This window comes from Clarias gariepinus, chromosome 19, assembly GCF_024256425.1.
Source record: "Clarias gariepinus isolate MV-2021 ecotype Netherlands chromosome 19, CGAR_prim_01v2, whole genome shotgun sequence".
Classification (NCBI taxonomy): Eukaryota; Metazoa; Chordata; class Actinopteri; order Siluriformes; family Clariidae; genus Clarias; species Clarias gariepinus.
Genome location: NC_071118.1, coordinates 20222290 through 20245946, shown reverse-complemented (window position 1 = coordinate 20245946; position 23657 = coordinate 20222290). Strand labels below are relative to the sequence as shown.

The 23657-nt window shown below is 37.8% G+C and overlaps 2 protein-coding genes across 2 annotated transcripts in view; one reads left to right on the top strand and one right to left on the bottom strand.

The window, feature by feature from the left end:
- The window catches only part of kcnt1a (potassium sodium-activated channel subfamily T member 1a), a 53888-nt gene extending 36094 nt beyond the window's left edge, over positions 1–17794 (bottom strand). Inside the window, exons 1-9 of the mRNA XM_053478522.1 lie at positions 17718–17794; positions 11793–11948; positions 6613–6692; positions 5621–5723; positions 4793–4834; positions 4595–4643; positions 4433–4492; positions 1005–1079; positions 829–912 (exon numbers count right to left, since the gene is read on the bottom strand). Of these exons, the coding sequence (XP_053334497.1) occupies positions 829–912; positions 1005–1079; positions 4433–4492; positions 4595–4643; positions 4793–4834; positions 5621–5723; positions 6613–6692; positions 11793–11948; positions 17718–17794 (726 nt within the window). The remainder of the gene's footprint in view (positions 1–828; positions 913–1004; positions 1080–4432; positions 4493–4594; positions 4644–4792; positions 4835–5620; positions 5724–6612; positions 6693–11792; positions 11949–17717) is intronic.
- A 2467-nt stretch (positions 17795–20261) lies between these two features.
- On the top strand, positions 20262–23590 carry LOC128507769 (beta-1,3-galactosyltransferase 9; the record flags this gene model as incomplete). Its single annotated transcript, XM_053478860.1, has 2 exons — positions 20262–20366; positions 22499–23590. Coding segments are annotated over 2 exons (1197 nt in total), but the record flags the coding sequence as incomplete, so codon positions are not given.
- Between the last annotated feature and the right edge of the window lie 67 nt (positions 23591–23657).

The following is a 23657-nucleotide window of genomic DNA, read 5'->3' as shown; positions in this document are numbered from 1 at the left end:
TTTTTGGCTGGTTTAGCAGCTCTTACTAGTACTGCTGCTGCTTCCTGACGTTAGCAAGCGCACCACATATGCACAGAAGTAAAAAGTCGCATGACTTGTAGAAGAAATAAAAAGTCCCAATCTGCCCGTTCTCATTCAATTCGTATAACCACATAGCGGATCGCTATACTTGTACACATACAAAAGTGACTCTGATATGAAAAACATCAGATTTGCACGATCAGACAGCCACAAAAAAAAAAAGATATGCGCCACATTAGGGGGGAAATCAGAATTGAGTCACCTCAGGCAGGTAATGTGAGACTTGTGGTAAAATCTCTGACTCTAAATATGACCCAGTTACATGTCAGTGTATGCATCTGACGTGTCCTATATGTGGATCCATGTGTCAGTCTCAGTCAACTGGATGGACAGGACTTGGTCAATAGGAACACATAAAGCTGACCAAAAGCCCAATGTTTGTATGGTGTGATTGTTTTCCCTTCAACTTCATACTACCTCCCTTGGTTTAAAAACACTATATTTAAGCCTAGTTTATTATATTTTATCTTCATTCCTTTGGCACCGTCCATGCTCTCTCTCCTAGGTAAGACTACTTCTCGTATTGCCTTGGTTTACTGGTTCTCCTGTTCCTACAGTCTATAAATGCCAGTCCTGTTGTTGTATTGTAGACATGTATACTGTAAGTAAAATGTATAACAATAACTTCTATGTGCTATCCTACTTATCCACCATGTCACATACAATCACAAGCATTTACACACATATGGAAGAATAACACAACATCCAAAAAGAAAAACAGCAGCACCTATAAATGTGCACACTTACAATCATGTTCTCCAGAGCATGCTTGGCCAGCCAGCAGTTGAGAAATACGGGGATAAAGAGGTTCCTCAGGGTCGGCCAGAAGATCTGAAAACAGACATGAGAGCTTGTCTTGGAGATTTGCATCAGGTCATCTATGTTCTGATTTATTTTCATCTCTAAAGAGAGCTGCTGGTTACCGTGATTATGAAGGGGACGGTATTTAACATTTCCAGTAGGAATGCCACCTGGAATATTTGCTCCCAGATGTTACCCTGAGAAACACAAACGCACACAAGTAACTATACTGACTGTCGGTATTTCACCATCATAACCTCAACATGTTTTAATACATCAAAATAATTCAATCATTTTTTATATACTCATTACTTTTAACCACCTATTATTACTATGACAACATTGTGGGTGTTATTGGTCAATGAATATTTCATCACACAAGGTGTAGTTGTCTGTGGCAACTGTTGAGTAAGCATGGGCAATATGGGCTTTGATGAATATTATGGTATTCTGAATCTTTTCCCAAAACTAATATTCTGTAACAGTGTGGGAAATGTGCTTTGAGAATATTAAATTTTACCATAAAATATACAATACATATTACATCCGGCCATCGTAACATTTATACCTTTATTAAATTTATTCTAAATCAGCTTGCAGATGCACCAGATATGATTGTCTGAGTTGATTTGGTGACTGAAGAACTGTTAGGAGTTTGTCGTCAGTGTCTGTAGAAAGCCTACTCCTTGCACTCTTTACTGTGCTTGTTTCTTATTATGTGTCATGAGCACAAGTGACTCATCCTTATCAGGGTTCCACTCTAAACTTTTTGCTAAGAACATATTGCTTCTGTCTTGTGAAAAAGTTGAGCAAGGAAAAATATTATTATTACACAAACATATTCCTGATAAATGCTTTTTCATTGTTTACAGTTATCAGACAATCGGACGATTAGACAATGAAGCCTCGTCTGACTAGATATTAATTACTAAGCTAATAGCCAAATGTTACTTTCCAGCTTTCTCATAACATGTCTAAATTGATTAATACATATTTGAGATTTTTAATTGGCTTACTGTTGGGTTGTTTGTGTCTCATTAGTAATACTAATTAAACCATTCTTCACATGTAATAATACTTAGGAACTTGGCATGCCTTTTACGGCATGAATAATATTAATCTGTTTATCAACATACAACACCCCCCCTCCAAAAAAAAAAAAAAATTTTACTAAAATCTTTTAACGACTTTACAAAGCCTGAGATGTTTTCATTAGAGAGACAAAACTAAACAGCACTATGGGCAGCATTTAGAACTTTATTACAGGCACAGCCTGGGGACTTAATATTGAACTTGTACACATTTTTATTAAGACCTCATATTAATCTGCGGTCATAAACCCTATTCGGAAGTCGTGCATGAGGTGGAATTTGCTGACAGTTGATCTTTTGTTTAAAAATAACACCTAGACCAGTGTTATACAAAATGTATTTAAGAATGCTGTTAATTGAAATTTTACAGTTCTTAAAAAGTATTCACAAGCCCAAACTCATGAATTTCAAGGTGATTTATTGTGATAAATTTTCAGACAACAAAGCTGGATCTTTTCAGTGCTCCTCACTCTAGTCGATACTTACTCACTCAATTTCTTTACCACTTTAAACTATATACAGATTCGCGGGGGGCCTTTAGGCCTATCCCAGAAAACTTAGGACACTAGGCAGGGTACACCTTGGGCGGAGTACCAATCCATCACAGTCCACACACACACACACTCACATTACGGAAAAACTGGGAACGCCATTTAGCCTAACCTGCATGTCTTGGGACTGTGGGAGGAAACCGGATGGCATTGGTGGCTCAGTGGTAGGTCTGTCGCCTGCCATGCGGAACGCCTGGGTTTAATTCCCAGCCAGTCCCTAAACGCTTAGCCACTGGATGTATTCCCGGTCCCAAGCCCCAATAAAATGGAAGGTTTGCATCAGGATGGACATCCGGCAGATCAAAAGGTCCACTGTGGCAACCACTTGACGGAAGCAGCCGAAAGACTAACAACAACACAACAGTTAGCCTAACCTGCAGGTCTTTGGACTGTGGGAGGAAACCCAGAGTACCTGGGGGAAACCCACCAAGCACAGGGAGAACATGCACCCTGGAGGTGAATGGTGACAGTGCTAACCACCACGCCACCGTGCTGCCTTTTAGCATAGGAGATGCCTTGCACGTCAATACAAATTTGAACAGTTACATTCTCCAGTGTTACCTTCTCACTATGCACACAAAACCTGCTTGTTATAATGTGAAGTAATGAAACAACTTGCTAATAACAACAATAATAAATAAAAAAGCTGCTTGAATTTGTCACAGCACTGCTTGAATTATGATCCTTTGTTAAAGGATTTATAGACAACTTCCTGTGGCGTGCAAAGGAACACTGGCAGAACAGCAAGCAAGCTCGACTGAGAAGTCGATTGACCTTTCATTCATACTGGGAGGAGAAGCCGGAAAAGCAGAGAGCCTCTTGATAAGTGGAATGCTTTTAAGTCAATATAGAATTTTGTTTCTAAAATACAGATATTCCTTAATGCATATTCTGTAGAGCACTGATACGTAAATTAAAACTCCATTGAAAGGCCTGGCGGTGGTTACAGTGTTCCATTTGCATTTGGTAGAAGCAGTTCATTTGAACTCTCAGAATGGGGTTTAAAGAGGTGTCTATGGCAGGAGACAAAATCAGGAAAAAAAAAAAAAAACAGGAAAAAAAAAAAACCCTATCTGAGACGTAGCAAAAACGTTGGGAATGGCCAATATAACTGTTTTTACTCTCTTCCAAGAAAGGAACCAACTGGCAAGTAAAAACAGCAAAAGGCCTGGTAGACCACGAAATCTGTCCAAGGTGAAGAAAGATTCTTCATCTCGTCAAGCCGAGAACACTCTTGAGGAAGTAGGTATGACATTATCAAAGTCTAAAGTCAAGAGACAGCTTTAGAAGTAAATACAGACATTTCACTACAAGGTGAAAACCACTGGAAACACTCAAGAACAAAAAGGCCAGATTAGACTTGGGTAGGTGTGTGTAGAAAATGGCTGGAATTCCTGAATAGGTAAAGCCTCTTGAATTAAAGCTAGAATTCCTGACTTTGTTTCATTTCAAATTTAATGTGAAGGAGTATAGAGGCTAAATGGCAAAAAACTTCTACACGCATCTTTGTTCCACAATTTATGGACCCAGCTGTATATATATCAGGTACAATGATTAGACAAATGTGAGTGGGTTTCGCTGTGATTGGAGAATTCCTGAAGTTAATGTTCTTGGAGTTAAAGTGGGGATTTCAAGCTCACTATCAACTTTTGATCCTGAATCCACAGTCTAGCCCCTGCGCCCGCTTGTGATTTGCTTTGATTATGTTTAATATTAGGAAAATCTGTATCCACACCTCCTTCAGCGCCTGAGGTTTGGGTGAAAATTGCTTAGCACAAAGCAGCCGAATAAACCACAGAATAGATCACTTGAGTTGCTGTGTGTGGTAACACAATTAGCTGATGCAAAGACAAAAAAAAGGATAACTCTGCAGGAGCACACACACATATGCACACACACTCACTCTACCTTGTAGCTGAGGTACATGAGCAGCATTGCCTCCAGGAAACTGATTGATGCTACTATGACCTACCAAGTACAACAACACAATAAAGGGCAGGAAGATCAAATGTAAGCTTTTAAATTGCATAGTTATTAAAGAGCCGTAGACATTTATAATTTCCATCTTACCTGAATTGCCCACACAGGAGTTTTTCTATCCACCCACAAGATCAGCTCCCTGAGGAAGAATAGAATAAGCACAAACAAATTCAGAAATAGACACACATGCAAGCAGCAAGAAAGAGGGGCCGAGAAAAGAAAGCATATCGTACATTATATATTTTTATCTAATGCTATTTTAAATACAATGAAGCAATGTACCCTCACCAGTTTATCTCATCATTCTGATAAGTGTTGTTGCATTTCATACTGGAGACAAAACAACAGATGGATAAAAAGAAAGACAGATATAAGTAAATAGGTAAACATTTTTATAGGTGGAACCTCGGATTGCGAGTAACGCGGTTTGCTAGTGTTCCGCAAGACGAACAAAGGTTTTTAATAAAATTTGACTTAAAAAATAAACAAGTCTTGGTTCACGAGTACGGAGTATCATGTATCATGCATGCGCGTGTACTGTTTACTATAACACTGTGGTCACATGTGTGCACGTAAAACAAATTTTATTTTGTGTTTGTAAGCGCATGTGTACAGCGCGCGTGTACAGCACGCGTGTACTATTTATTATAACACGTGTGCGCGTGCATGTAAAGCAAAATAAAGTCTCATTAGAGAGGTTAAAGATCCATTTTCTTTCTCTCCTTGGGTCAGCATGCCGTGCTCGTAATTTGACAACGTGCCCCTTCACACACACACACCCCTCCTTTCGCCTTTACAGACCCTTGCGACTTCTCTCACACACACACCCACATACACACTCTCTGCTCTATACAGAAAAATTAATTTCCCGAATTAATTTGTTTTAATTTTACTGTATATTTTCAATTAATTATTTTTATGTATTTATTTTTTGTGCTTTTGAACGAATAATTTGAATTTCCATTATTTCTTAAAGGGAATTTTTTTGATTAACGAGTGGACTTTGATTTACAAGTGTTTTGAAATACAAGCCCGCTTCCGGAACGAATTGTGCTCATAATCCAAGGTTTCACTTTAATTTACTGAACACACACACACACACACACACACACTAACCTTGTGTTGCGAAGATGAGCTGGGTTATCAGTCATCACTCTTATGATGTAAAGCACGCAAGTCAGAACCTTCAGACAGAAGTTAAAGATTCGAATGCGCAGACCTGCATGACCAAACAGGGCAAAATTCTGATGAAACATGAGTCATGATCTAAAAACTAGTAAGAGTTTTGCTAGGAAGGCTTTTCCTATGGAGGCTAATGGATGTCAAACATTTTTTGTAAATACATACAGTCAGGTTTAAAAGGTCATTTCTCTGTCAAAATAACAAGTAGTGTAACGTCTGACCGTCATCAAATGAAATATGTGGAGGCCGAAGGCACACAGTAAGTGCAGAAGTGAATACTTTAATAAAATGAAACACAAAACAATAAACCAGGACAATAAACAGAACAGCGATAAACTGAACAGCAAGACAGTCTAACTGAAATACAGCCTATAATTACGCAAAGTCATTAGACATCTCAACTAGGTGCAGGTGAATACAATTGACATGTGACTTAAGTGCAGTGCATGCAGGGGTGTGAAGTCTGGAATCAACATTAAAAATGGAATCGATCTTATAGTCCCTATTATAATAAAGTTCCAAAAACCACAAAGATATGGTCCTTGGGAACAGAGCACCCTCCAGTGGTTATCTCTGACATGTAAACCGGTGCTACTAAATATTTTGTCAGGTTCTTTAACACAGTGGCTGTGGAATTTGGCACGAGCACAGGATAGAGACTTGGCACAGGAATGGAGCTGGGGCTTGGAGCGAGCATGGCATGGACATGAGCATGTCATTCTATGCTTGGCAGACTGGGATGTACTGTAAGTGTGACATCCTCAAATCCTTGTGGAGGCACAAGTATAATGCTAATGAGGTTGGAGTGTGCTACGGAGAAAACTCCATACCCTTCAGGGGCTATCCTTGAGCTAAAATAAAGATCTAGGGTTTGACCATTTTTGTTGTAATATACATAACAACAATCAAATATAATGTCAACTTACTGGAGCGCTGATTTTTAATGAAGAATAATTTGAGTCTCTCCTTGAAGGTGTTCTCATTCACATAGAACTCCACATGCACCCTACGGAGAGACAACACAGCAATATGAACATTTGTATTTGTTTCAGTCAGAAATATTTGTCAGTGTACACCAATATGATCCACCTCTGATCAGGTCACTATCCTAGTTAGAGTTTGTTCCCTATGCCATCAGTCCTGATCCTACTTACTCTGGTTATGTCCTGTTCTTGTCAAGTGTATTCCTGGACCTCAAACTGATTCCAGTGAAGTCATTACATCATGCATTCAAAGATGTGCCTATTTAAGGTTATCTTCTTGCTGCACCAGAGTTTGTACCTTTTCAACTTCACCCAAATGTAGAAAAGACTGAGGGGGGCTCCATTTGGAAAACATGACTTTTATTAGCATATGCAAACTTACAAATGTTTTAACGCATCTTAATAAAGTAATTATCGGTTAGAATCTTTCTGTGTTGTTTCAACTTGTAAGATTATATAAAACAGTGCCTGAGCCATTCTCTTTGTAGTTATTATCCACAGAGAAAAGGATGCTTCTGCACACTACACTGTATAGTTTTTAAAATCTAATACAAAGTGATATATCAATTACTTGCTCAACAAAATGATATGAGGCAAACTGAAACTGAATACAACACCTAATGTTTATGGAATGACACACACCTACATCATACATCACAAATGCCTGAGCTAGAGAAACCGGCCACATAATCATATATTATAAATGCCTTGAGCAACAGAAACAAGCCACTAACTGATGTGTCATTAACTCCGTGCCTTCAGATACCAGATATAGATTTATGATAAACTGTACCATAAATTAGGTTTATGTACAGCGTGTTATTAATAATTAAAGAAAAAAAAAGTGATGAATCTTTGGCACAACCTCACCTTGAACAATTCAACTTTGTATTATTCGTCTGTTCCTATTGATTGGTCATGCAAAAGAATCTAAAACCCCCTCCTCAAAGATATTATTCAATTGGTACACATGGACATTCCTCTGCAATTCAAAAACCAGGTACTTATCAGGCATGGAGTGTTGCTGAAAATGTCATTTCCTAACCTGTCACTGTGTTGACTACTGTATGTTTGGGGCCAAAAATACAGAATGATTAATCTAATGATGTTCCAGTCTTTCTGAGATTGCTTCGATGTGGTAAAAGACAGATATGTTACACATTATCACACAATATTTTAGTATCATGCCCTAACATTCTTATCAAGATCTCTGACCAGCATCACTGCCAAACGAGTCAAGTCTCCACATGACTGCAGCAGGGTTAACCCAGGATGGCATGGTGCTCTTCACCTCCATCACATCTTTCTGTAAAAGTGCTATGGAGCGAATGACTCAGAGGAGTGCAGGATTTCAGAACAGCTCGCCCACACATACAAATACACACACTCTGCTTCACATGGGTACGTGTGTATGTGTGTGAGAGAGAGAGAGAGAGGGGGAGCATAACAGCAGGAGCCGTCAGCGGGCTTGACTAGCATTCCAGACAGTCAGCGAACAAATGTATGAATAGTTGAAAGTGGTTCTTTTTTTCATTTTGAAACTTCCTGGATAAAAATCTATATAGAATTAAAACACAGATTCCTTCTCCTTACCCCTTCATCTCTGCCTCAATTAGTCTGAGGTTCAGACTGGTTGCCACAGCAACATGGCACATTCTCCACAAAAATTACCATCAACACAGTTGGGCGTGAGAATGGCATAGTGTCACTCTAAAACAGTGAGTGTGAGAAGCTGTGTGTGTGTGTGTGGGTGGGTGTGTCCAATTTATTAGGAACACCTGTACAGCTGGACATTTAAAAGTTCTTTAAGTAAATCATGTGGCAGGTCAAGAGCATCACTTGATGTTCATGTCAATCTTTAGAAGTGATTTTTGCTGATCTCCTATGATTCTCAAACACAACGGTCTCCAGAATGGTGGAAATACCTTACTGATGAGAAAGGTCAACTGAGTGATCAGAGGTGGGTAAGGTACCCAAAAAATGTACTTAAGTAAGAGTAACTGTACTTCAAAATAATATTACTCAAGTAGAAGTAAAAGTAATCATTTAAAATATTACTTATGTCAGATAAAAAAAGTACTGAGTATCGCAATGTCAGATTTTTTTTTTTCCAGAAATTATAATTATTATATATGTGTGTATATATATATATATATATATATATATATAAAACTTATAACTTATTAACTTTTGTAAATTTTTATGCATCCCGGGCATCATATATATATATATATATATATATATATATATATATATATATATATATATATCATCCCGGGCATATATATATATATATATATATATATATATATATATATATATATGATGCCCGGGATGCATAAAAATTTACAAAAGTTGTGTTGAAACCGGCTAAAGCTTTTTTTCCCATGTGGTTATTGTTATTGCGGCTGATTGGTCTAATGTGATTATTGTTGATGTAAGAGTCATGTAATTATTTTTGCTGTGTCTGATTGGTGAAACAGTCATGTGGTGGATCCGCCAGCTGCATGTGTAGAATAAATGGTTAGAAAAGTAGCGATTTGAGTGTAGCCGAATGTAGCGGAGTAGGATTAGCGTTTCTTCATCACAAATCTACTCAAATAAAAGTAAAACGTATGGTGCAATAAAACTACTCATAGTAAATGTAACAAAGTAAATGGAACTCGTTACTACCCACCTCTGTAAGTAAGTAACTAAACCCATTTTATAACCTTGGTGAGAAAAAAAAACCCATCTTGGAACACACAACAGATGGGCTACAACAGCAGAAGACTACACCAGGATCCAATCCTGTCAGGCAAAAACAGGAACCTAAGGGATATATATTTATTTTTTGTTCCTTAAATTGAGCATCTGAATTGAGAAAGAGATGTGATTTAAGTGACTTGGCATGGTTGTTAGTGCTAGACCATCTCTAGGTTTTATGGAGAACGGTTTGTAAAAAGAGAAAATATCCAGTGAGAAGCAGTTCTTTGGGAGAAAATGCCTAATTAATACCTGAGGTCAGAAGAGAATGACCAGACTGGATTGAGCTGAGAGAAAGGCAACAATAACTTCTCTTTACAACCAAAGTATGCCAAAAAGCATCCCTGAATACATTACACGTCAAATTGTCAAAAGCTGTTAGACTACAACAGTGGAAGACCACACTGGGTGCCACACCTGTCAAGACCTAAAGCTATAATTTGCATGGCCTCAGCAAAATTGGACAATACAAGATAGGAAAAATGTTGTCTCGTCTGATGGGTCTCAATTTCTGCAGTGCAATTCGAATCCTAGGGTCAGAATTTGGCGTAAACAACATTAAAGCATGGATCCATTTTGTCTTGCAGTTCAGGCTGCTGGTGATGTCATAATATCGGGTATATATATTTTTTGCCACATTCTGGACCCCGTAGTACCAATTGAGCATCATTTAAATGCCACAGCCTACCTAATATCGTTGCTGACCATGTCCATCCTTTCATGGCCAGAGGATAACACATCATGTCACAAAGTTAAAATCAACACAAACTGCTTTTCAGATCTCAATTCAATAGAGCACTTTTGGACTGTGATAGAATGGAAGATTTGCAACATAAAATAACAAGTTTGCAGCAACTGCATGATGCTATCATGTCAATGTGCACCTGAATTAGGGCAGTTATGAAAGCAAAAGTGGATCCAACCCAATACTAGAAGGGTAGACCTAATAAAGTGGCCGTTAGGTGTATACAGGTCATACAGGTTTTTTGACTCATCAGTGCAGAGCACCTGCTGCTTCTTTTCTCCAACCAAGTTCCTGCAGATTTCATGCAAATGTGCGTCATTTCTGGACAGTATATTTTTATTTTTATTTTGTTGTTTCAAATGTATTGAAACAAATTCAACATATACTTTATTACATAGAAAAATAAAACCTTTACATTTCATCATATATACATAATATATGTAATGCAGCATATATTTTACATACAATTTGCTTAACTGACTTTGAAAATTTCATATCTCTGAATTGATACCTGAATCTTTAGCTTTTAGATAAGTAATGGATCTTGAGTTTTACCCTTTTAAATGTGTGCAGTAATTGGGAGAAACATGATGTTAAGGAGCTGGTTAATGGATTAAAAAGAAACTGTTTTATTTTTATATTGATTTCAAATTTTTAAACATCATTCATGAATTAATATTTTAATTATGTATACAGTACATGTGAACATATACAATCTCGATTAAAAAATTTTGCAAACCATGTTTAAACATTAATTCTAATTAAGTAAATTGATAGAGACAATCAAATAAAACTAGTTAAATTAAGATCACAAGCACAACAAAGCGAAGTCATGTACTAATCAGTGCACACATTACACCACTAGTAACCATGCTTCTGCTTTTTTATGTTCCTGACCTCCAAGTCGGTTTTCTTTTGAATTTACAGGAGGCACGCCATGTTTTTACTCCTCTGCCAAGTACAAATAACAAAGTTGTTATTTAATAAGCATGGCCTATGGAGAAAGGTTATGGGGTAGGTTTTCTCATAGCTTGCGTGCTTGATGCATTGCTATCAGCATTAGGTTGAAGTATCTGTTGCGGATGCAATCAGTGACTTTGTCACGGCCATCATCCTTTTTTCTTTCACGGTTTGACAAAGCTCATCCTGAAAAGTCACCCTGAAATTAATAAATTAGTTACACTTCTAGTTCTGCCTTAACAGCTCGCGCACTGTTGCATGCAGACAAAATCGCTGGGCCACATATTACGCAAGAGAATGCTGTAATTCATGAATTTAGGAGATAAAGCCATTGTCATACATTTGATCTTATGCAAACGTCATTGTAAGCATATCTATAAGCATTTCACTGCATATCGTTCTGTGGATGACTGTGTATGTGACAAATAACATTTGAATTTTTGAATTTGTATTATTTGGTTGGATTCCATACAGATAGTATTTTTAAGCTATAACATGCGGGTGTATAGCGCTAAGCACAGCCACTGCATCCATAAGCAAAGAATTAGACAGATTGTGGAATCATGCCATTAGAAACCACTAAGTTTTTGGGTGCTGAATGTGCGTTTTTGCAAATGACATGAGTGTGTGAGTGCCATGCTAACTCACTGCTAATGCAACAAGAATGCCATACCTGTCCTCACTCTGACACGGCTGTTCACCCAGCAACAGTTCTCGGAAGCGAGCACGACCCTGAAGGGGAGGGACATCAGGTTCACCAGTGGCCATCTTCAGTCCCTGAACATTGAGCACAACCCCACTTAGCATTTGGGAGCGGTCAGAAGTCACACTAAAAGAGGGAGCAATCAGGAAACAGAAAACAAGCTCGATCGGTAACAGAGGAAAATCTAAATAATAAATTCTACTACTAGAAAATGGAAAAGTGCATGTGATGGGCTCATTTATCAGTTGTGAAATTGCATGCATACAGTTTGCAAAAAAAATAAATAATAATAATAATAATAACAATGAACATTTTCAGCTAGATTTACAAAAAAATAAATGCTGAATTTCTTCATTTAATTCTGAAGTGTATGCTGTAACGTGTACCCATTAGGCATAAATCACCATACAATATATTCTTGACACAGCTTATTTTTAATTAGCGTCTGCTACATAACTTCATAAAAGGTCAAGTGCACTAAACAAATAATTTTTTTAGACAGAAGTGGAAGTTATTCTGATTCGTGCGTATGCCATTTAAAAATGTTTAGCTGTGTAAAAGGACAATTTATACAAATTACAGAAAGATGAATTACATATAAATAATTTCGGGTGGACGGCACAGTGGTGTAGTGGTTAGCACTGTCGCCTTGCACCTTCAGGGTCCCGGCCAGGCTCGATTCCCGTCTCTGTGTGCATGGAGTTTGCATGTTCAAATAAAATGGCAAATAAAACTGATTTATAAAACAGCTTTCATTGTCTAGAAAAATCATACCAGACGTCGCATGCTGTAAGTGTAATCTTACTCTTCCAACAGCTGAGGCATTTTTTGACAGCAGGCAAATATGTATATCTAAGTGTCTGGACACATGTATATCTAAGTGTCTGGGCAAAAAATAAACAGTTCCACATTCCAAGATTACCTTTAGCTTTAGTCAACTTTCGCTTTGTGACCAATTCATGTGTGAAAATGATTCCTCATCCCCACAGAATCAAAATTTCACAATTTGAATCCTGGAACATGCCCATTCAATAAGGAAAGGAAAAAAGTCCACAGATGTGATAACCTGATCATTTAGTAGATTCAAGTAGTCAGCTTACTTGCTTTCATTGCCACATGACACCCTTGAGCCTATACTTGAACAATTAAAGCAACCCGAGATCATAACACTGCTTTCAGAGGCTTGTACAGTGGGCACTGTGCATGATATGTGCATCGCTTCATGTGCTTCCCTTCTTACCCTGATGTGCCTATCACTTTGGCATAGAGTCAATCTAGATTCATCAGACCACATTACCTTTTTCATTGCTACAAAGTCCACTCCTTTTGCTCCCTAGCAATTTTAATTGTTTTTTTCCTGATTAGTCTCACTAACAGATTTCCTTAAAGCCGCACAGCTGTTAAGTCCAAATCCTGTGAATTCTCGTCACATTGTACATATGGAAATGCTCTTACTTTCACTATTAAACATTGCTGTGATTTATACTGTCAGTTTTTTATCATGCAACATTACTAAATATTTAAGTGCTATACGTTCAGTAGTTTTTCCTGATCACATTTCTTCCACAATGTTAAAGGTTCAGCACAGGTTCTTAGCCCAATTCTAGCGATTTCAAATATGCTTAAATGTTTTAAACCTTCTGAAGTAAATCTTTTTGGTCTGGCAGGGTACATACACAAGCAGAATTGGTTAAACAGTTAAAGCCAGTGAGCCTATTCTGCATGTCTTTAGACTGGGGGGAGTAACTGGAACATTCACAGAGCCGAACCTTTGATTTAGTTGGAAAAATGTTGCCTGGTATATTGGGGTCCTTAACTGTGTAATCATATTCATAGTTCCAGGTTTTTCAAAATCTCTTGACATCGATGAGTTCCCATCAAAGTCTTGCAGACACACCTCGATATCCTTCTCGGAGGTCAGCTTGGTGGAGAGGTGTGCTGTTATTCACAGGCTTTACGTTTATTTTGTTAGCAGGTTAGCAGCACAATCTAACTGTAACAGCTAAATAGTCGTACCAAAGGCATCACCATATGCCCAAATATTAGTGGGCAGTGGTGGCACAGGCACTAGGATTTAAATCCCAGCACCACCAAACTGCCACCACAACCCTCGCCATTAAAAATAAACACAGTGGAACCTTGGATTATGAGCATAATTTGTTATGGAAGTGGGCTTGTAGTTAAAAACACTTGTAAATCAAAACAGATTTTCCCATAAGAAATAATGAAAACTCAAATTATCCATTCCACAGCTCAAAAAAATAAATACATAAAAATAATTAATACAAAATATAAAGTTAAAATAAATCCTGATTGATAAGTGTTGACGCTGTGTGTGTGTGTGTGTGTGTGTGTGTGTGTGTGTTTGTGTATGCGTGTGAATCTAAAGTAGGAGGAGAGGAGAAATCAACCCCCCCCCGCCTCACGTTTCTGTGAGGGTTCTGAGAGGGAACAATGTATCTTTAACCTCTCTAATGAAACTTTCTTTTGCTTTACACACGCGCACACATGTGTGTTATAAGAAACAGTACATGCGTGCTCTACACACGCACTTCCAAACACAAAATAAACTATGTTTTATGCGCACATGTCACAGTGTTAAAGAAAACAGTACATGTGTGCACGGATGTTAATTATACCAGTGAGAGACATGCACTAAGACACAGCAGGGGAGGCAATTACCCACAATTCCGCAACACAAGAGAGAGAATAAACATTGGTTCAGTTGTGATCTTGTGACGCTCCGCGTCAAACCAAGAAGCGCATGCGTGATACATGATACTTGTAAACCAAGACTTGTTCGTTTTTCAAGTCAAAATGTATTAAAAATCTTTGCTCATCTTGCGGAACACTCGCAAACCGCGTTACTTGCAATCCGAGGTTCCACTGTAGATAGATGTAAGTAGACTTGAATAAATAATGGCATTTATAAATATAAACCGCCATCAACATAAAGATCTTTACAACTTATTCCAAATAGGTTGTTGATCTGTCACTCAATAGTGTGCCCTGCTAAGCCAGGATTCTCTTCTCCTAATGCAGATCCCAATTCAGCATGGACTTTGCATCTCATATTCTCTGACTGCTATTATATTTAAAAGTTCATTAACATTTGTTGTGCCATCTGGTTTGCTAGTAATGTGCTAATTATACAAAGTACTCCACAATGTTTTCCTGATATTGAGTAATCTTTTCTATCTGGCACAATAACTCAATAGCTCTTGTTTATCTCTCTGCATTTCAATTTAGCTTAACATTGTTTTTTGCATGTAGTAACTTACAATTAAGACAATACAAATAAGATGAATACTAATACAATCCTGATGAAACAAATTCTAAAGCTTAAAGCTTAAGAATGGTAAAAGGCAATTATGGGAGTTAGGCTGAAATGTTAAGAAACCTGAGATTAAGTCAGTGGCCAAGCGAAGTGAAGCGTAAAGGGCCTGAGGGTGAAGTAAGTGGGAAAAGGACACACACCTGAGGAGAATATGGCTAATTAGTATGTGTGTGTGCTGCTGTAAGCTGAAAAAAGCTGAGAAAGCTCAGTGCAACAGTGTGACCGAGAGAAACCGTGCGTGCAGAGCTCAAAAGACAGCAATAAGGTGTGTGTGTGTGTGTGTGTGTGAATTTCACTTAAAAGGTTCATTGAGGAAAACAGAAAATAACCAAACTCACAGCAACACTCAGTCACTAATTATTCACATTCTCTTCAGGTGTGAATCCTTTGCCACTTAGCTAACTCTCGCATCCTTCACAGTTTGGCCACACCCCCCGCTAGCACAAGGTCTTTCCCTCTGATACTGGTGGTTGATTTGTTTGAGTTAGAAGTGAATATGTGATTGCCAACGACTTCAGGCCATGTCCACACGTGGCCGGGTATTTTTTAAAAATTAAGATTTTTCTACTTTGTTAACACAACAAAATGTGTTAACGCAACGTAAACACAGTCACTAATTTACTGTACTTAAGTCCACCATTGCACAAAATATCCTCATACAAAATACAAAGCTGATGTCAAATCAAGGAGACTAGCACACAGACATTGACATCATCTGCACACAAGGTGACACTACAACAAGCCAAAATCTCTGTTTCCCCTGTCCACACAACACCACTCAAAACGGAGTTTTGGAAAATCTTTACTTTGGATGGAGTTTTCCAAAAACCTATTTTTCAATGAACAAAACTGTATTTGAATGTGAACGAAAGGCCAAAACCGCAGATAAAAATCTCTGTTTTGAAAAATACTCGGCTACGTGTGGACAACCCTTTTGTCTATAACATTGATTAATCGTTGCACCCCTAATACATACACAACTGTGAATTAACAAAATGTATACTCACTCTCACTCATCGTCTATACCGCTTTAGCCTATATTCAGGGTCGTGGGGACCTGGAGCCTACCCAGGAGGCTTAGGGCACGAGGCAAGGCACACCCTGGACAGGGTGCCAATCCATCGCAGGGCACACACACACACACATTCACACTCTCATTCATACACTACAGGCAATTTGGGAAAGCCAATTAGCCTAACCTGCAAATCTTTGGACTGTGGGAGGAAACCGGAGTACCCGGAGGAAACCCACCAAGCACAAGGAGAACATGCAAACTTTATAAAAAAAAATATATATATCTATTGCGTTTGGATACGGTTTTGCCTTGCTTTGTTTGTTTGTTTGGTTTGCTCGTTAAAAAAAACATTTGGCTATTTACTTATTACACTTTTGCCTGCTGACTCAAATTTTCATAAACCCAATAGACAATTTTTGACCACTTCATTGAATGCAAGCATTTTGTTATTTAATAGCTGTAACTTTATAATGACACACCTCAGAAGCTAATGAATAAATATAAATGCACTTAACAATATTTAGCTACAGTAATATCACACAATCACTTATTGTCTATACTGCTTTACTCTGTATACAGGGTCTTGGTGGGCCTGGAGCCTATCCCAGGGGACTTAGGGCATGAGGCAGGGTACACCTGAGGCAGGGTTCACCCTGTCTCAGGGAGCCAATTCATCGCAAGGCACACATACACACAGTCACACACTACGGCCAATTGATCTAACTTGCATGTCTTTGCTTTGTGGTAGGAACCCGGCGTACACGAATGAAACCCACCAAGCACAGGGAGAACATGCAAACTCTAGAATTAAACCCAAAAACTGGAGGTGCCAGGCGACAGTGCTAACCACTAACTAAACATTTTATTTTATCAATTTGTTTATTTTTGAGTTATAATGCTGCTGCTTTTTGTACACCAGAAAGCCTAATTATCCCCCTGTGTCATATTACTTATTTCACATATTTCACACATAGAATTATTATTGCAGCTAAATATGCTATGCCACTTGAACAATATAATTTTATTGTTGTTGGTCTTCTGGCACATAATGTCAGTAACAAAAACATGAATCTATATTTTTAAATAAAATATTAATTAATTAATAATTAATTAACAATATATTATTGTTATAATAATAATAATAATTATTATTATTATTATTAATAATAATAATAATACCTATCAATAATTCACATCATTGCAAAGACATCTGGGCTCTCTCTCACTCGCGCGCGCACACACACTGACAGACTTTTCTCTAATAGAACATTCGGTTCTACATATTACACATCCATGGGAGAGTTAAATAAATACTGAATACTAAATAACCATCATCTGATAATGTACCGAAATGAAAAAATACTGACGCAATCGCCACAGCTATAATATACTTTTAGATCATATGTTTTTAAAGCAAATATGCATGTATATAAATAAATTATATATAAACCCCCACCCCCAGTAAAAATGCCAATTTATAAAACAACTTTTTAGCAGTTAGGCGCGAGGGCGGGGTGCAGTGGGGTCGTGGAGCGCGCGGTACCTCGGTGCCGGTGCGTCTCGCGCTGCGCGCCCGTCATCATCCACGAAAGTGCGGTTGGTGTAGCACGCGCCGCGCATGGCCGGTTTTCCCAGCTCCCTCTGTCCGCAGTTTAGCGCGCGCAGAAAGATGCGCGCGGCACCGTGTCTCCTCGCGATACAGCAGCTTTTCCTCGCGAGATTCAAATACTTTCACATCATTTTTATGTAAAGTGGAGTCTATTTGGTCCAACACTCTGCCTTAATCTGTAAATAAGCTAAAATTGATAACCGAATTGTGCGCCAGTGAACCCTTTTTGACTTGCTCACTATAAAGCAGGAGCGCAAACGCTGCCCGATCCCAAATTCAATACTTCAGGCAAACTACATTTAGTACAGCATTTAGTATATCCAATAAGGATTTCGGCTGCGCTATTAATTAGAGACAAAGAGCGCCATCTTGCGGACAGCAGCAGATTGTTCCTTTCAGTCAATCACAATTTATTACATAAACTGCAACTGTAAGAAAAGCAGTACCTAATCAAGTGCGCAGTCTCTCTTGAATTTCTCGACCCCTGTGCCCTATGCAGTACACCTTTAAGCCTGTTATATATTCACTAACTTTAAATGTAACAGTCAGCATCACAATGTACAGTATAGGCATACATTATGTAGAATATAATATCTATATACAGTATATACACACACACCTTACACAGATTCAGCTCACTAAATGTATTCACTAAAGTGCATAATCACTAAAGTTTCCACTGCATTTATAGTGTATTAAATAGGGTATCTGGGTCCTTATTTCTTATCATATATAACAACATAGCTTTTATTGTCTCAACCATATACATTATGTACAGTCATTGTGGAATCACAATACTACACAAAACACAGAAATACATAAGACTACATACTGTATATCCAATATTATACTAAAGGACCCTAAACTCCACAAGGTGCACGAGTGCAACCATTTCCATTTAAGCTGAATTAGAAACCTGCAACCCTAAGTAATGTCTGGATTCTGTTTATTTTATTTCTGGTACTCTCTCTCACACACACATACACCTAAGTCATTATTATTTTATACCAACACACACTGACCTGGCCCCCAAAGCATAATAAATAGGCCCCCAAAGCATTATAAGATTACAAGAAAACAAATATAAGATTATTAAACATAACGCTTGAAAGTTGTACAAAAATCTTGTTCGAACAATAGCTTCAAAAATATTATATTTGCACCTGAAATTGGAAATACCAGATCCCTTGTAATAAAATTTAAGATATTATTATTATTTATTTATTCATTCATTTATTTATTTTATTAAGTGGAACAGGTTTAAAAACCCTTCAACACATTAACAAAACCTGGATTGTTAGTACTGAACTGTTGAAATGTAATGCGAACTCACAGGATTCGGACTAATCAGTTGAGTGGCCATGAGAAAACCACTTGTTAGTGAGAGTAATCAGAAAAAGGGCTTAAAAATGCATTAGATTAAAAGGAAAAGTGGTGGATTTCCTCCAGGTACTCCGGTTTCCTCCCACGGTCCAAAGACATGCAGATTAGGTTAAGTGGCATTCCCAAATCCCATAGTGTGATTGTGGATACATGCTCTGCGATGAACTGGCACCCTGTCCAGAGTGTACCCCACATAGCGCTCGAAGTCCATGAGGAATTATTTGAACTGAGGAACTAGCAACCACATTGTGTGCTGTAGTCAAAGTTAAAGGTGATTGAATGAAATCTTAAAATGTGAGACATTTTTGGGGAACCAGGCAGTGTATATTACTTGCGAAGGACACACTTCTTTTACAACTACATCACAAATGCATTTTGCAAAAAGTCTTACAAAATGTAATACAAAAGAAAAACTAAACAGGATTATTGCAGAACCAGTCATATAAAGGAATTTATCCACTGAAAAGAAAGGTTGTTTTGTTTATTTTAGTTGATTTGACATGTTGGATGCACACTGGTGAAAAAGGTTGCCTTCCATCTCCCAGCTCAGTGATCTCTGGTTTGACATTGAGCTTCCTTGATTTCCTTCCAACACCCCAAAAAATGCCTGTAGGTGGGTTGCTATGCTAGGTTTTCTGTAGGTGTGTGGTGGGGTGTATGACTGTATGCATGCATTATGGCCTCCAACTGGGTTTCTCATCAAGGGTGATTTTTTCCTCTCCCCAGTGTTCCCAATGTTCCCAGTGTTAGGACAACAAAACCACTGTGACTGCCACTGCATGCATTGCATACTGATCCTGATGCATTACTAATTGGTTATTATGAGATATACCAAAATAAGTGGCACATTGATTTTATAAACTGTAAGTCAAATAAAGTTATGCTCTAAAACATGATCTGATTTCCCACTGTGATAATCTGCCAAACTAAGCTAACTGCTGTTAACTTGTCTGTATTTCATCCTCATTATTTCATTAATGACTCAGAGCAGCCTGTCTGTATCCAGAAATGTATAGTGTAACCAATGTGGTGTTAGCTTACATGGAAACAGAGCTCAGGTGAATGTTCTGTGCTCACTCACTCACTCACACACACACACACACACACACACAGAATGTTTATCGGGGAGACAGCCAAAGAAGGTCAAGAAGAAACAGAGACAAAGAAGGAGAAAGTATTTATTCATGGGACATCATGAGGGTGAGGAAAACCTTTAAATTATTTTTGTTTGATCTCACCATTTTTTAATCCTTCTCTAAAGACGTCTTCCCCCATTTCTTTTTCTTTTATAGTGTTAGACTGCAGTGAAATACAGTTAACTTCAATATATAATGAGAATACAAAACTGAAAAATTAGTATTTAGTCCATGATGCATTTTGAAAAGGTACATTTTAGAAGGCAGTTTTTGTGTATCATAACCATATGTCAAACACACCGTTTGTTTGTGAAATTTCTGTTCTAATTATATAATCTAGGAAAATAATTACCATATGCAGAAGCTTTTCAACAGTTTTGCTTACATGTCACAGTGTGCTCTATTACTTTAATAGATGTTCAGTCTTACTTTTTCCAACAAATATCTTCAGTTAATCAAATGGAATTCATACTTGTCTAATTAATTGTTAAAAATGTTTAAATATGTATTATGTTATTATTTCTTTACACATAGAATTTGTCTTTTTATTTGATTTGGAGAAGAATATATTCTTAATAATTTTCTTATACGTAGTAATAAACATTTACTGCACCAACATACAGTAGATCCAGAGTAGATCCTGGGTTTCCATAAATATGGTGCGTGCAACAAAAAAAAAAAAACTGTAATAGCTGACCTTTAAAATAAAGTAAAAAAAAAAATAAGAAAAGAAAATATATTTTAAAAAAAACTAGGTTTCTTTTGGTTCGCCATATAATACAGTTTTAATGTACTTGAATTATTACATAACCTGTTATACGCACCCATCATCAGCAAACCTTGTGCAGAGATGCAGGTCCATTAATTTGGGAAGCACTTCCATTTAGTTTATTCATCAAGAGTATTGTGGCTATCATCTAGTTGACTAGGTATTATTGTTATAGCTGTCAGTCAAGTACAGGTCTCATGTATCTGTACTTAACTTGAGTAGTTTTATTACTAGATATTTTTACTTCACTACATCCAATATTAAATATCTGTACTTTCTACTTCATTACTTTTCTGCATTGCGTTGTGTTACCTAACAACAGAGGTGAGGAAGTAATTTGTGTGTGTGTGTGTGAGAGAGAGAGATATATATATACTATGACCTAAAGCCTACAGTAAGTACTAAATTAAATAGGTATTTCTACTTTTATGTGAGTAACCTAGTAATATTTATCCATGTTTATTTAAATACAGGATTTATGTACTTCACCCAGCACTGTTCATGACCAGCATCTGATCGTTGACCATTAATTTTCTTTCCCTTTTTCTTAAAATAACATTTGTTTCCAAATGTCCTGATATATGTGTTTTCTCTTAAAGCCTCTAAGCGTTTTAATGAAAATAATCATACACTATTTTGTATATGATTAAACTTAATGCAAATGTTTTAAAGTCATTGTAATTATTCACATGTATCACCCCCTTTATTATAATAATACGTCTCAGAAGCCATGCGTGTTCCTCATCCTCTTCCTCTTTTAATTTTCCGGCTGGTAAACCATTTTTTAAATCTGTAAATTCATTTAAATGGTGATTGATTTGATTATATCTGCTCATCAATATTATGACTGAACACCCACTCACCTTAAAGGAGAATGAAACTTTGATATATTTTAGAGGAGTCAATGTGCAGCTTGTATAACAGTACAAATTTACTGTCCTTTGAAAATATCTCAACATGCAGCCATTATTGTCAAAACAGTTGTAATACCTGAAGCCTATTGAGCACCTGCGGGTCATCCTCATGCAGAAGGTGGAGAAACACCATGTGTCTAACATCCAACAGCTCTGTAATATCATTACCTTTTCTGTATAAAGAGGGTTTTTTTGTAAAAAAAAACAGCATAAAGTCTTTATCGTCAAGAAAAAGGGTTTGTAGCAAAATTGTACACTGGTCACACAACATTTTTCAGTATGAATTCTACATGTGTTACGAAAAAAAAAATCCTATTTACTTACTGTAACAAATTAGGTAACCAACCATGAAATTTATTCTCTTTCTCTTGTTTCTTCTTGTTAAACTCCTCATTAATTCATAAACTTGTTTGTAAGCGAATTGGGCTTTTATTTCTCATTTTTATTCTTTCATATTCTTGCATCATATTTTGTCTTAATTAATGAATAAAATCTCTCTCTCTCTCTTTTCAGGTGTGTGTGTTCAGGTTGCACACCCATCAGTGGTGTTTCCTACTCTGTAATGTTGTGCTTTTCCATGCACTGTTGTTTGGTGGTGACATTGTGGAAGAGTTCCTGCTCCAGTCTTCTCCAGTTGCTTATACCGACCGTGCCGTACTTGAGCTCCGTGAGCATGCACGCAAACTGGATCTGAGCGACACCATACCCAACTCCTCGCAGATTTACCCTATTAACTCCAAGCCCTGTCTTTATTACCCAGACCTCCTTTTCCTTACTATTGTTTTTAGCAGCCCAAATAATACCAGTCACAGAGACGCAATCAGAAGTTCATGGGCCAACCAGACAATGGTGCAAGATGTGGCAGTACGAACAGTGTTCTTTCTAAACCCATCCACTTTGGAGACAGAGCATCAGGTGGTTTGGGACGAGTCTGCTCGACATGGTGACATAGTACAATGTGAAGGGCCGTTGTCACAAGATCACTGGGGTCAGGTCAAACTAGCTCTGCGTTGGGTTTTGCTTTTCTGTCCTCGTGCCCGATTTGTGGTTTTGACAGAGGATACAGTTTTTTTAAATGTTCCAGCACTTGGCACCTACTTGCTTACACTCCGTACCCACCCTGAAGATCTATACCTGGGCAGGGTCATTCATCATGCCTCACCTGAACGAAATTATATCAAGCCTCACTATGTTTCCCTCCACCTCTATCCAGACCGGTCTTTCCCTGATTACTGCTCTGGTCCTGCCTTCCTGATGTCGCAAGATGTAGTTCGTAAAGTTTATGTTGCCTCTAAGGATGTAGCCTTAGCCCTGCCAGCAGATGTCTTGATTGGTTTGTGCGCAAGAGCAGCGGGTGTTGTGGCTACTCATAGCGCACGCTTTTCTGGAGAATGGCATGTGCACTACAACCCCTGCTGCTACAATTTCCTGTTCAGCTCAGCCTTAGTGGATGCAGAACTGATGGCCATGGCCTGGAGAGATCTGGGCAAAGGAAGAGGAAGGCACTGCAGCATGTTACAAACATATTATAGCTTGGTAGTATGCAAAACTGTGACTTATCTAAACAGTGTCACCTTTTTCAGTGGAAACAACACTAAAGTCTAAATATGTCCATGTAAATGTTCATATTTAATATAGCCTTTAGAGTGAGGTTCATCAGGCAGTGTCCTGG